We start from the raw sequence: 14932 nt of genomic DNA on the forward strand, positions 1-14932 counted from the left end.
AAGAGGTGAAATGTCGAATGATGACAAACCTCATTCTGGATGTCCGTCCACTTCCTGAACAGATGAAAATGTCAACAAAACTCATGCACTTGGGCCCAAAGACCAAGGATGGACCATAGAAGGCGGGGAGTGATCTGCACTATCTTGGAGCTTGGTTCAGTGAATTTTAATGGAAGATTCAGGAAGGAGAAGGGTCGCTGTGATATTTGTACCGCGGATTCCGACTGAACTGTAAAAATAGCGTCGAGTGGAAACATGCCACGCTTCAAAAGAACAGCTCTGAAGTGACCCAGACTTTTCCCCCAAGGCCATTGGACATGGTGCTGTTCTTACGACCCCAAAAGCAAACATCAATCAAGCCAGTGGAAGATGCTATAGTCACCTCGCCCCAAAACAGCTCGTCAAGTGAAATCAAAGATCAAGACAATCCTCATTTGTTGTTTTGATGTGAGGGTTGATAGCACATTTGGAGTTCGTTCCATCAGGTCAGACTGTTAATCACGCTTTCAATTTAGAGACTCTGAAAAGATTGTGTAACAGTGTGTGACCAAAAAGGCCTGATTTGTGGCAGACGGCGGGACAATACACCTACTCCCGCAGCCATCTCAGTGCACCAGTTTTGGACAAAAAACCAGTATGCCTCTTTTGCCTCACACGCCTTACTCACCTGACCTTGCTCTGTGAAACTTATTTTTGTTTCCATGAATGAAGAGGGACATGAAAGGACAGAGATTTGAGGACATAGAAGAGGTGAAAAAACGAGGGAGGTGCTGTCAGCCATCCAAACAGATGAGTTCAAAAAAGTTTCTTAGAATGGAATTGCAGATTTGACAAATGTATTAAGTGGAATGGAGCATACTTTGAAGGTGATAAGGTTGTTTTGGGGAAAAAAAGTAAATACTTAGCTAAGGAAAAGGGGGAATTCTGTTTTTGGGGTCCCCTTGTATCTCACAGGGACCCCATAGTTTTCCAAGACTATAACTGTGTATGGGAGTAAAAAGCCCAGTCCCTCTCTCGGGGCTGCTGGCCATCTGGATCTCAGCCCTCTGCTTGACCCTGCACCCCTGGGCTCCATGCATCCACGTGTGTGCCTGTGTGTGGTGGGGGAGGTGTATGTAAGGATAGATTATGAATCCTCAGTTGTGTGTGTGTGCACATTGCCACTGTTTCGAGGATTCTTCTCCAGTTTCATTTCTAAAGAACTTAGAACTCTTTTATGAAATGAAGCCCAGACCTGTTTTGTTTTATGGTTCCTAGGTTTGGTATCAAGATTAATGTAGACTTTATGAAATTCTCTGGTGCCTTTGCCATAAAGCACCAAGTGGGCATTGGCCGCCTGCGAGCCGCTCGAGCCACAGATGATGGACAAAGGCACCAGAAAATTCTTTTGAATTCCTTTGCGCGGGGCTGTCTGTCCCTGCCTGGGAAGACATGGGATGTGGCATGCACACACACCGCTCTAGGAAAATAGGTGGGGAAATAGATCCCTTTGGGCTCCAGCGCTGCCCTCCTGGTGAAAGAGTCCTCTCCAGACCACAACCTCACAGCCGGCGCGTGACAGCACTTGTGACCCGGTCCCACAATCTTTCTGTGTTCTGCCCAGACTATGCCATTTCGAAGCCAGACCTGATGTCACAGATGGAGCGAGGGGAGAGGCCAGCCACGCAGGAACCAGACGACTCGGAGGAGGGTGAGCCACCTGCTGACCCCAGTGCTGGTGAGTGAGTGACTGCGGGTCTAGACCTCCGCATTCTCTGTCTGTTCCGTCTTCCAGACCCATGCCACCCTGAGGAGACTTACAACCCAGGTGGGCTTGGGAGGGGTCTGTTGGTTAGCTGTGTGCAGGAAGAAGGCTCAGAGGCTGCGTGGGCACTCATGGCCCTGACAGGAGCTGTTGAGCTCGTTGTTTTAGGGACTCTGTGGTGTGACCGGCTCACCTGCTTCTCTCAGGAAACAAACATGCCTCCTGGAGCCCTCCACAAAGGCCCCAACCCTGCGTGTCCAGGGAAGGATCAGAGCTCCGACTTTACCTGGGTTAATGCTGAGGTGAAGCATATAGGACAGTGGCTGATGGGGTCAGGAAGGCGGGGACTAGACACCCGGCGTGGTGTGGCCAGGGTATAGACTTCAGGGTCCTGCGCTGGTCTGTAATCCCAGTGCCCACTAGCAGAGTGGTTCCAGCTGCCCCAGAGCCTCACATCTGGGGCTTCTTGTGTACAGCACAGGTTTGGATCTGACGTCCACCGGAGGTCTGGCTGGTCCCTGGCAGGGAACCCTGTGTCAGTAGGTACGTGGGGCTCATCCCTATGCAGTGGACTGGTCAGCAGCCCACCTGGGCTTGGTCAGTTGTCAGAGGTCCTGCTCTGGAACTGCTTTTGGCCATGCGTAGGTCATGTCAAAGATCGTCCAAGGCACCACACTGTGGCCTTCGCGTGCAGCAGCAGGAGGATCCCACCTGGGCCCAAATACTGGATCTCACAGAGAAGTGGTTTCCTCGACACAGGCTGAAGTAGGAGCTCAGAGCCACCCGGGCCCTTACCAAGCCCATGCCGTAGAGTGGAGTTGCCAGACCGGAGAGTCGGATGCCCTACAGAAAATTAAGTGTTGGCATGTTTATCGGGAAAAGCCCAGGGACTCAAGAAATCTGACCTGAGAGAGAGGCTGGCTCTCCTAGCTGACAAAAAGATAAATTTAAAGGAGAGGAGGTGGGGAAAGGGTCCAAGGTGGGCCACAAGCCAGCCCAGTGTTTTGTTTGGAGGAAAAGAAGTCTCTTAAGTTTTTGTTGAGTGGCCATGCCTAAAGCTGAGGTGGACATGGAACTAGAGAGATTTGAGGTAGAAGAAATGAGGAAGAAGAGGGCGGGGAGAGGTGTTTGTGGTAAAAATCCTAAAAGGCAATGTGATGCCCCCGTAGGGGGTTTGTGGCTCAGGGCTGCTCATTGAAGTGCTGGGGCATGTTCTGATGCTGGCCTGCCCCCAGCCTCGACTTCTGCTGGGATGGGGTGGTCTCACCAAGGGTCCCGGCATGGCTGAAATGTGCCATTTGTCTCACTAACCCTCTCTGGCCACTTGGTGTGGGAAGAAGCGTGAGGGCGGAGGGTCGGCGCCACCACAGACTTGTACATCTGTCTGGCCCAGAGCCCCCGAGGGCCAGGGTGACTTGTGAGCCCACGGTCTTCTCCCAGCCCAGGCCAGACCCAGAAGTGTAGATACTTACAGGGGAGGCCCTAAAACTGCAGCGTTGTCACAGTTCCACCCGTACCCCTCACACTGGTGTATGCAGACTTAAGAACTTGATAAACTGATTGAATACATTGATTCAATAAGCGACCTGTAGTTTGAAGATACAGATCCCGATCCTGCTCAGACACTCTGAGCTCAAGAAACAGCTACTGTTTTTATCCAACCACGTAGGAGAAACAGGATGTCCCCGGCTTTCTGCTACCCTGTTGCTGAGCATGTCCCTAATTTCACTCTTTTTCAAAAACGCTTCATGTACAAAGTTTTAAAACGTGTCCAAAGTATAAGAATGTCCAGAGCTTGGCCTGACCACGTCCTTCCGGGAGTTAAGCCGCACACAGATGCCCCACTCACCCCCTCTCTGCGGTGGCCCAGACATAGCGACATTGTCCTGACGAGTTTCTAGACCCTGAGCGCCTCTGCTCGTCACTGCTCAGCGGATCCAGTGTGGATGGAGAGCTCTTGCTCCAACAATGTGTGCTCGGGTGGCGAGTGTGAGACGACGCGTGTTCCTGGCTGCCTTGCTGTGAGTGGGGCGTGGACATATGGGGCAGTAGGTGGGGACTTCGAAAGCCAGCCTGGGCATGACCCAGTTGACTGGGTTCACAGTGGAGAAGCAGGAAATGGTCCGTGCTTGAAAGTCAACAGTGCCAGCAGTCGTCGGGCAGAGAGGCACCAGACGGAAATACCAACGTCCTGGTCTTCTTCCCTTTTAGAATTTTCAGTGGCCATGTATTCATTACTTCATATTCTGGAAGAATACATATGCTTTTATCTAAAGAGAAAAGCCTGAAGAAATACTGGCAGCTAAAGAAGGCAGACCCAGTGTGCACCTGGGCCTCCTCCTCATCCCTCTCATGCACACTAGCCAGGGAACAGCAGCTGCTCGCCTTGGATGCCCAAGGGCACGTGGCAGTGACCTCTGTTTCCAGAAGTGGGCCCTAAAATTGGTGTTGGGGAAAGTAAAGAAGAGACTGAGTGTGCACTCTTCCACTCCTGCCGGTCCTCCTCGAGGATCTGGGATGAGCAGTCTCGAGCTAGCGGTGAAGGAGGGGCTGCAACAGGACTGGTCGGACTTCAGTTGTGCCTACCCAGTCCATGGGCCTCTTGTCAACCCTGGCAGATGACCGACAGTCCAAGCAAGGTTAAGGAGGACCTCTGGACATGGGACCCAGGCAAAATGAAGGGTGGGGCTACCAATCTGAAGTGGGGCTGGGTGAAACTTGCCTTACTGAATGTCAAGCTCTCCAGCCTCTTTCCCCAACCTGGACCCCAAAATGATACTGCAAGAGGAAGCCCTTTGGGCAGGGCAGCTCCGGGGACATTGGGGACTAGCCCAGGAGGGTCTCAGGGCACTCACCTGGCCACATCATCCTGCTGAGAGTCCCAGAGTTAGCCAGCCCCACCCAAATGCTCGAAATCTCCATTGTCTTTAGAATGTTCTGCTTTTAAATATGGACAAGGCAGAACTGCAAGGTCTTTTGGAAAAGCCTCTAATGCACAGAAGAACTAATGAATTTAGAGCAAGTAGAGACCATTTTTAGATGGGGAAAAAAGTACAAATACTTATATGTATAATTAGAAGCAAATGTATGGAATACTTATCAATACTTAGATACATAATCCTTAGAGAGGAGTGAATGTGTCCAAGACACAAAAGTATAACACCTACTTAAGGAAAACAAACACCAAGGGGCTCTTAGAAATAAAAGAAAGCTGGGAGAGAGAAGAAGATTAGAGATGGGTATCTAACAACTGAATAATAGAAGTTTCAGGGGAAAAAGGAGTAGCAACAGCAGAGAGGGGATTATCCATGAAACCGTCCCCACATGGACAGGTAACAAGCTGCCCAGGACGACAGAAACAGACCCACCTGCTTGGCGCCTCAGCAAGAAAGCGGAGAGTGGCCGAGGACAAGAAGAGCCCACAACCTTGAAAGGGGAAATGTCCAAGCCGAACAGGTTCCCATGGAAGAGCAAGAACTGATGAGAACGATGATGGCAGCAGATGTGCATATGTTCTTGACACAATGGATGTCTGTATGGATTGTGATAAGAATTGTACGAGCCCCCGATAAAATGATTAAAAAAAAAAGAAAGGGCAAGAACCGAAATGGCTGTGGTCTGTTCAGCAGTGTTGGAAGCAGAGGGCAGTCGAGCAGTGTGCTCAGGATCCTAGTAGGAAATGCCTTCGGCTCTCGAGTCCAGCCGGCAGCCAGGCTGCTTCTGAAGAAGTGTGAAAGTGAAAGGAAGGCCTCTCAGGCTGCACTCGGAGCTTTGCCAGAAAGAGGAAGTGAAGTAACAAAAAGGAAGATGTGGAGTGCAGGTGGCTCGCTCCACACAAGAGAAAAGTGAAGGGCCCCCAGGACAATAGCAAAGGGGCCCAAGAAGACAGCTGAGTACCCTGAGACAGCCAGTTTAGGTTAGACTGCATCAGAAAGCTCCAGAAACGTTACCTTCAAGAAGTTAATACTTGGGGGCTGCCCAGGTCAACTGGCATAGCATAGTTCCTAAAGTTAATGTCCTACATCTTTGGGTGGTGACTCATGTATAGACCCTTAGAAGCTTTTTGCGTGGCTGTCCTAGATACACCCATGGGTCTCTTCTTGTCCGGAACAGAGGAGAGGGAGATGAACCCAATATTCCAGAAGCCATTAGTCCACAGGAATAATGACACCCCCCCACAAACCACAAACCACTAGCCTGAGCCCCCAAGAACTAGAAGGCTGCCTGCCGACCGCTCTCATCTGCTTTGACCCAGGAACACAATAGAAGGCCCCAGTTAGAGCAAACTCAAATTCCTCAAAGGACCATATTTACTGGACAGAGTAGAGATGAGGTGCTACCACGCCTATGACCCTCAGACATCTTTTAACCTAAAACTGAAGCCACTCCTGGAGGTCGTCTTACGCCTGTATCATAAAGGGCGGCCATGCAGAGTGTGCCTTAGAACAGGCAGTCCTACGAGACCCAATGGGCAGAGATGAGAAGACAAGGAGGGGTGGGCACTGGGAAGGGTGCGGACACGCTGCAGGAAGAGCAACCAGTGGCCCAGAGCAACTTCCGCATGAATCATCAGAGTGGGAGACTGATCTATGGTGTAAAACTTCACCTAAAGCACAGTAAAAGATTCTTTTTATAAAAGGAGGGAGATGAAATGACTGGAGTACCAATGCATTTGAAGATTTTCAGGTAAGAGTTACACAGCAGGAGAGGTGGGAAAGAAGAGTTTAAAATTGAAGAAGTGCAGCCAGAACGTTCCTTAGAAGCCAGGGTGGTGGATCTGTGATCAGGAGGGAACCAGTCCCTAGAGAGGGACATTGTATTTGGAAAAGTGTAGGGTGAGAGAAAAAGGAACCCCTCAATGAGGTGAAGCTGCAGCAGTGGCTTTAGCATCGCAGCCCTTGTGAGGATGGCCTAGGACCAGGCAGGGTGTGGCTGTGTCACTTGTAGGCTGCCATGAATCAAACCCCAGACGGCACCATAGAGCAGCAGCAAAGGGGAGAAAAGACTGAGCTGTAGGGAAAGCCAAGAGGCTACAAGCATGGGAAGCACTTGTATACTCCAGCGTCCAATGGGAATATCTGGTACTGCTCCACAATCACAGCACGCCATGCTGGAAGCACCAGGTGTGTGAAACGCTTTTGTGAGATGGTTGGAACTCAATAGATGCGGCTTAAAATTGGAAGATCCAGGAGGAGTTGCAATGGAAGCCTGTTGGCATGCTGGAGGTCGCAGACAAAGGACTCACCTCGAAAGGCTGTCCGTGACTGCCTCTGGGCCGCAGGACCTGTGATGCACAACTAGTTTTAAAAAACTGGTCTCAAATGAATCAACCACTGGCCTCTGCATGTAGAACATCACCCAAAAAGGACTTTAAAGTACACACACCGTGACAAAAAAGAAAGTCTTAGCAGGAAGTGTCCCCAGGAGCTCTTAGTCTGGAAGCCGCTCTGACACCTATTCCTTTGAGTGACCTCACTGGCATTTGAAATGCTGGTGACACAGCTTCCTGTGTCACAGCAACACACAGGCCACCACAGTAGGACAAACTGACAGACACGTGGTGGCTGAGCCTCTGAGCTTTTCAAAGACCCTGTGAGCATATGCCATGTGTCTGGTGCTGCTGCCCGGTGAGCGCTGAACTGAGAACCGCGAGGCTGCCCCTTGGAACCCCAGCAGTTCCACAGGAGAAAGAGGAGGATGTCTGGCCCTTGGACACACTGTACAGAGTCGCTGTGATCAGATTCCACTAAAAGACAATGGGGTTGGTTTTTTGGGGAGAGGGGTATGTCAGCAGTTTGTGCTGGGCTGCTAACCACAAGGTCAAACCCACCTGCCAGCTGTTAAATTGCTCACTAACATTCAATGCTTTTAGGAATAGTATATAGGATAGATCTTCCCCACCTCAGACGTAGTCTCATGAACCAGTTTGATTACTGATGCAAATGAGGTTGGCATTTGAAAGTCGTGGAATGGCAGCTTTGCCACCCATGCCCCGAGTGACAAGAAGGCTCTGTGCACACACAGCCCGCTTAAGGACAACAGTTTTCGGTCCTCTGTCCACCTGCAACCATTCACACAACTCATTGTCTTGAGTGGTCACGTGCACTGGGAACCCGGACTCTCGGGCCTTCTGGGACGATCTCCTGTCTATGCCTGCCTTTCTCCAAAATAAAAACTCAAGGCCACTAAACAAACAGCCAACCCCAATGTTGGGGCAAATTCCCAGTGTCGGAGGCGACAACTTAGTTTGCAAGTTAGGTTGTCCCCGTTACTTTGCCTTCAACAAAATCGAAAGATGACCTAGTCAGGCTGTCAGCTAAGAGGTCATTGAAAGGGATTTCTGATGGTGGGTTAGCTAGCTGCGTGACTTTGGGGCATGTAATTGGGACAAAGTTCACAGAATCTAGTGACAGTCTCCTCACAAAACTCCTTGCTCCCTGTCTACATACACATGTAACGAGGTGCCCAATACTTGCATTTCTAAACTTGAAAATGAGGAACAGCATTGATTCTGAGCACTGCCTCTGCCTAGCAATAGGCGAGACCATTGGGGGAAATCCTTATTTATCCTTTTAAGAGATACATTTTCTATAAGATTTTTTTTTTTGCTTTCTAACTTGAATAATTGTTCATTATTCTTGAACTTGGGAGGGAGGAGTTAACACTTGGAGCCCTAGCTGTAATTATGACCAGTATCAGCGAGAAGAGACTTTCCCCGTCATGCATAGCTCTGTGGCACAGAGCTAGATCAAATAATTGGTCAGAGAATCCCAAATATAAAGATATATTCGCTTAAGATAGAGTTCTGTGGACAAAGTAGAAAGGAAATAATGTACAAATTGAAAAGGGAATGATGGGAAATTCAGCCATCAGAGAAGAACTAGTTTCTGCGTTTTGAAAAAAGGACTCGTGGTGGGTTGAAAGGGCTAGAGTTTTAGATCCCACAGGCTACATTACAAGGGTGATGGGAAAGTGTTACTATATTTAAGATATTTCTAGATTTACTTGTTTCATAGATTTTTATATTTAAGATATCTACTATACTCCACAAATTATATCATTTTGCACAATTATATTTACTGTATAGATCTGTTCGAAAGGGTAAAATAAATACTGGTTTTTCCTTCCAGACAGTGCTTATTTTGATGTTGAGAAATAGAACACGCCAAGCCGCCACCTCTCAGGGTGGTTCCTTCTTCCCTCCCTCCTTCCCCAGGGTTTTTCCCTGCCCATGAACTAAGCTCTCTGCCCCCTGGAGCTTCTTGTTGTCAATCTGACCCCATAGAGAGAGTTTAGTTTTTTTAAATCACTTTATTGGGGGCTCATACAACTCTTATCACAATCCATACACCATCAGTTATGTAAAGCACATTTGTACATTTGTTGCCATCATCATTCTCAAAACATTTGCTCTCTTAAGCCCCTGGCATCAGCTCCTCATTTTTATCCCCTCCCTCTCCTCTACCCCCTCCCTCTTGAACCCTTGATAAATTATAAATTATTATTTTGTCGTATCTTACGCTGTCTGACGTTTCCCTTCACCCACTTTCCTGTTGTCCGTCCCCCAGGGAGGAGGCCATATGTAATCGGTTCCTCCTTTCCACCCCACCCACTCTCCACCCTCCCAGTTTCGCCATTCTCACCACTGGTCCTAAAGGGATCATCTTTCCTGGATTCCCCGTGTTTCCAGTTCCTGTCTGTACCAGTGTACATCCTCTGGTCTAGCCAGATTTGTGAGGTAGAATTGGAATCATGATAGTGGGAGGGGAGGAAGCATTGAGGAACTAGAGGAAAGTTATATGTTTCATCGTTGCTACGCTGCACCCTGACTGACTTGTTTCCTCCTCATGATCCTTCCATAAGGGGATGTCCAGTTGCCTATAGATGGGCTTTGGATCCCCACTCCATACCCCCTCTCATTCACACTGATAGGATTTTTTATTCTTTGATGCCTGATACCTCATCCCTTCAACACCTTGTGATCACACAGGCTGGTGTGCTCCTTTCATGTGAGCTTTGTTTCTTCTCAGCTAGATGGCCGCTTGTTTACCTTCAAGCCTTTAAGACCCCAGACACTATATCTTTTGATAGCCGGCACATCAGCTTTCTTCGCCACATTTGCTTATGCACCCATTTGTTTTCAGCAATCGTATTGGGGAGGTGAGCACACAATGATATGATTTTTTTCTTTGATGCCTGGTAATTGATCCCTTTGGCACCTCATGATCATATAAGCTGGTTTGCCTCTTCCATGTGGGCTTTGTTGCTTCTGAGCTAGATGGCCGCTTGTTTACTTTCATATCTTTTGATAGCCAGGCTCCATCAGCTTTCTTCACCACATTTGCTTAGACACCGATTTATCTTTAGCAATCGTGTTGGGAAGGTGAGCATCATGGAATGCCAATTTAATAGAACAATGTATTCTTGCATTGAGGTAGTACTTGAGTAGATACCTAATGTCCATCTGCTACCTTAATACTAAACCTATAAATATATGCACATAGATCTGTTTCCATCCTCATATATTTACATATGTACATGCCTTTATTTAGACCTCTTTAAATGCCCTTTGCCTCCTAGCTCTTTCCTCTATTTCCTTTGACTTTCCTCTTGTCCCACTATCATGTTCAACCTTCATTTGCGTTTCAGTAATTCCTCTTGGTTACATTACCCTTGATCATGCCCTACCAGGCCTCCTACACCCTCCTCACCACCGATTTGGATCACTTGTTGTTCCCTTGTCTCTTAGTTTGTTAACACTACTGCCTTTCCCTTCACCTCCCCCTTTCCCATGTCCCCTCGGAACTATCAGTACCGCTGTTTTCTCCTCCAGATTATTCATCCAACCTATTTTATTTAGACAGACCTGTCAAGATAAACAAGACAGAGCAAAACCAACAAATATAACAAAAAGCCAATGACAACCCCCCCCCAACACAACAACAACAACAAAGAAAAGCTTGTAGTTAGTTCAAGGACTGTTTGTTGGCCTTTGGGAGTGTTTTCTGGTTGAGTCTGATGGGGTGCCAAGCTCTGGCCCCCAAATCTATTTTTCGTATTCCTTGGGGATGTCATTGCTTTGTTCCCCTTGCTGTTCTGTTGCACACCCTTCGTGTTTTACCTCTGTGTGGTGGGATCAGATCGGGCGCAATTCCCACACAATGTGTTGTCCCCTGTAGGGCTAAGGGTCAGTGAGGGATATTATGTGTCATAGTGGGGTTTGTCATATGGTTTTCTCTGTGGATTGGCTGCTCTAAGCGGGAATATCGTCCTCATGGCTTGGTGGGCCAGTTTGTGTTCCACTCTTCCTCCCCCTTCATTTGCTCCCATGTGCTCTGATCAGGCATGTCTATCTCCCTGAGCTGCAGCTTCAGTGCTGTCCTCTGAAATACATTTTTCTGGGGGGGGGAGGGGCAGGTGTCCATGTATTTGGGTTTAGGGCCGGCCCCTCAGACCTTTCCATTGGTTCCCTACTCAATGCTGGAATGTTACATTCACACCTTGAGCCACTGGGTTGAAGTCTGGTCCCTCTTTCCCTGTGGAGATATAAACAATACTCTCCCCTTGGGTGGGTTAGGTGGAGAGTTCTTAAAATGATGCATAATGCACAGGGCCAACCTTTTTTGCTCGTTAAACTGTTGTTTTTAAGATGGGTTCACGGGGTACTTTTGGTACAAGAGGTACATAGTTTTTAAACAGTTTTTAGGAAGTGTTCGTTGGGACCTTGAGTTGATTCTGACTCACAGTGGCTGGCCCTGTGTACAACAGAGAGAAAATACCCAATCCTGAGCCATGCCTGCTGTCAGTGCCTCGCGTGGTCCCAGTTCAGGCATGACGTGGTGACATCAGGGGACATTTTCCCTGAGACTGGAATCTCTGTTGTGTGTGGAGGCAGCAGGATGCTGGAGTGCAAGAAGAGGGGCAGAGAACAAGGAGAAGGAGGAATGTGTGAACCCACGAAACCAACAGAGCTGAGGGAGAGTCAGAAAGGACGGTGCTTCTCTTGAGGTGGGAGAGAGAGGCTGGTGATTTAGAGTGAGGTCAGGATTGGCCTACAGTTCACTCGGCAGAGGGAGACGAGGATGAGGATGTCGGTGGAGGCTGAAATCCAACATGCGACTCAATTCTGGGAAAGCAGAAAGATACAGTCTGGAAACTGAGGTGCTCAGTGTTCTGTTTGACCCCATAGAACAGGGCAAAGCAGCTTTTACGGGTTTCTCCCATAATGCCACTGGTGGGTTTGACCTGGCAGTCTTGCAGTTGACCCAACCCTTGACCCCCTGGGCCACCAGGGCTCCGCTAGCACGCTTAGTTCGTCCCAGTTCTCCGCGATGTGGCCCTCTTTCCGCTGAGCTGAACAAATCCAAACGCATTGCAGTGGAGTGGGTGCCAACTTTCTGGGCGTAGAAAGCCTCATCTTTCCCCAGCAGAAGGGCTGCTGGTTTTCAGATGTCAACCTTGCAGTTTGCAGCCCCCCAGGCCCTCAGCCCCGGGCAGGTGGGCCTGGCAGGCAAGCTCTAGGGAAGCTTTGGGAATGTGGCGCCTGTGCTGTGCGCTGGTTTGCCCTTCTTTCTTTGTCGGTAGCATGCTCCCCGTCACTCGAGGGAGGCCTGGCTGAGCCACCGTCAGCAGTTTGAAACCCCTGACCTCAGAAGGAAGGTGAGGTTTTCTGCTCCGTCGAGTGACCATGGGGTCGCTACGCGTCCAATGCCACGTGCTGTCCCCGAGTTTGCTTGTTTATAGGTTTCTAGCACACATTGTGACTGTGTGCTGTGCTGGCCGTGGGCTGCCTTTCTCATCCTTCCAGACTGTAACGTGAAATGCGCAGGGCTGTCTGCTTTGTCCACCGACGCACCCGATCGACAGAAGGCTGCCTGACACAGGGCTGGTGCTCAGGGAGCATGTGCCGAATGAGCCCCGAGTAAATACATGGGTGATTGGCGACTCATCCTTGTTCATAAGATCTTCGTTGGCTGATAGGAGATGACCGCCAGGCCTTTCTTCCTAGCCTGTCTTAGTAGCCATACATGGATATGTGATATAATTAACTCCAGAAGCATGGAGAAAACCAAAATCGCATGCTGTAATCCCATGCATGCAACATAGGTGTATGCATATAGTGGTGCACTTCCCCTCTCAAGGGAGTGAGTGGCTGAGGGCGGCTGTGGAGGGACTGGTGTCCTGTGGTGACTTTGGCTGCTCCGGCCTTCAGAAGGTCACCCCTGACACCACTGAGAAAGGCAAACTTCCCAGGGAGGGTGAAACACAAACGCGGGGCCTGCTCTGGGCTGTGTGGTCTTAACTGGGGTTCTGGAGTTTCTCTCTTTGGGTTCTAATACCCATTGCAAAAACTCGCAGACAATAGTCACCAGTAAAGGGTTAACTAAGCAAGCCAAACAAAATTGTACTGCCGTGAGAAATGCTCAAGGGAGAGTTGTTTATCAGGACACCTTACACAGTTTTTTTTTTCAGTTTTGTTCAAAAATACTTAAAGGGGCTTACCACTGCGATGTAAGCCTCAGCTCACAGACACTCGGCTCAGCAAATGCAGCTTCCTGAACTGAGTGCCCCAAGGTCTGCACTGTGTGGCAGACAGCCTCTTGCCCCAAAGCACTCAGCTTTACTTGCTCAAGGGTTGGGAAATCTTCATCATTCTGTTTTATGGTCTGGCTCCTGCTCCTCTGATGGTACAGCTATCTTCTGGATCCAGGGTTCAGAGGCCTCGCTCTGCTCCTGGAACTTGCTGGTAATGAGATCCCTCCCCCTGCTTCTCAGAGGGCTCATTTTTAAACCCAGCAGGATGACATTCCTGGGAATCCTGCTCACAATGACTCACAGGTGAATCCTACCATTATCTTCCTCCACCTTCTTACCAGACCCTGCAGCAGGCGTCCTCAAACTGTGGCCGCCGAGGACATTTATCTGGCCCACTGTGTGTTTTTGCCCCATTTTGTTTTTTACTTCAAAATAAGATATATGCAGTGTGCATAGGAATTTGTTTATAGTTTAAACTATAGTCAGGCCCTCCAACGGGTAGAGGGACAGTGAACTGACCCCGTTAAAAAAATTTGAGGACCCCTGCCCTGCAAGAAAGAAAGGTCGTTGGGTGGGAGCTGGAGACTGGCTGGAAGAGCCACATTAAAGAATTCCCCGATTATAATAGTGCAATCGACATATACCCCAGGGGGTGATTGACAATGCTGTACTTGTGTTTATATGGAGTTTTGCTTTCCTACTTGCAGCTTGTTTTTGTTTTTCTTCCCCTTTTCCCCCTTTTTGGGTGTGTGCTGTTTATTTGGTTGCTGGTTGGCCTATGGCTGCTATTGATGCAGTTGATGTCTTAGGGTTGTGATTTTGTCATATTAAAACAGCAAAAGTAAACCTGAGCTATACAAACCCCATGGACAAGCAGAGGTGTCTGAGCGCCTACTTAACTCGAGCCCCAATTCAAGAACACGTAATTCTGGTGACATGGCCCTGCTCGACACTCACCTTCATGAAAGGATCACTGAAGATAAGGGGCCACAGCAAAGTGTGGTGAAGCAAGTAGACGGTGCCACGCTGTCATTCAGAATAGTGTCTGGGGTCTTACAGGCTCATATTCAAACGAGCAGCCATCTAAGTGAGGAGTCAACTAAGCCCACACAGAAGAAGCACACCAGCTTGTGTGATTCAAAGATGACAATTACACAATTCAAATACGATGAAGAGAAAATCATCAGAGCTAAAATTATGAACACCCAATTTGTAGAAGGCTGGGGAGGACCGTGGGAGCCCCAACCCCCTCTGCAGAGTTTCTGGTCAGACCAAACCACTGGCAGATTCCCTCTAGGCAAGGGCAAGAGTCCCAACCAGCCTTCCTGTCAGACGGAGACCATTGCAACTCACCTCCCTATAGACCTGACCTGAATTGGTTCTGGGTGCAAGTAGCTCTTACTTGCTCCATGACAGAAATGTCTTCCCTGGCTTTTGGAATGTTGACAGGGGTCTTTTCTTTTTTACTCATGATTTATATTTTGGTCTTTACATTATTATTATTTTATCCTTACCACCTTATTTTGCTTTTGCTTTTTATTTCTGTTGGGTTTCCCAGTTTGTGAAGCACAGGAGGAGTGGCTGCACAGTGATAACTGATTACACAAGGGTTTATAGGGGTGCAAGGGCCAGGGGAGAATGATAGGGAGGGAA

The 14932-nt window shown here is 48.8% G+C and overlaps 1 protein-coding gene across 4 annotated transcripts in view; it reads left to right on the forward strand.

Annotated features, from left to right (window-relative positions):
- ZNF777 (zinc finger protein 777) overlaps positions 1-14932 on the forward strand; it is a 28415-nt gene that overhangs the window by 8336 nt on the left and 5147 nt on the right. For all 4 annotated transcript variants that reach the window (XM_075558797.1, XM_075558793.1, XM_075558795.1 and 1 more), the window contains exon 4: positions 1604-1717. In XM_075558797.1, the coding sequence (XP_075414912.1) occupies positions 1604-1717 (114 nt within the window). The remainder of the gene's footprint in view (positions 1-1603; positions 1718-14932) is intronic.

This window comes from Tenrec ecaudatus, chromosome 9, assembly GCF_050624435.1.
Source record: "Tenrec ecaudatus isolate mTenEca1 chromosome 9, mTenEca1.hap1, whole genome shotgun sequence".
In the NCBI taxonomy this organism is placed as follows: domain Eukaryota; kingdom Metazoa; phylum Chordata; class Mammalia; order Afrosoricida; family Tenrecidae; genus Tenrec; species Tenrec ecaudatus.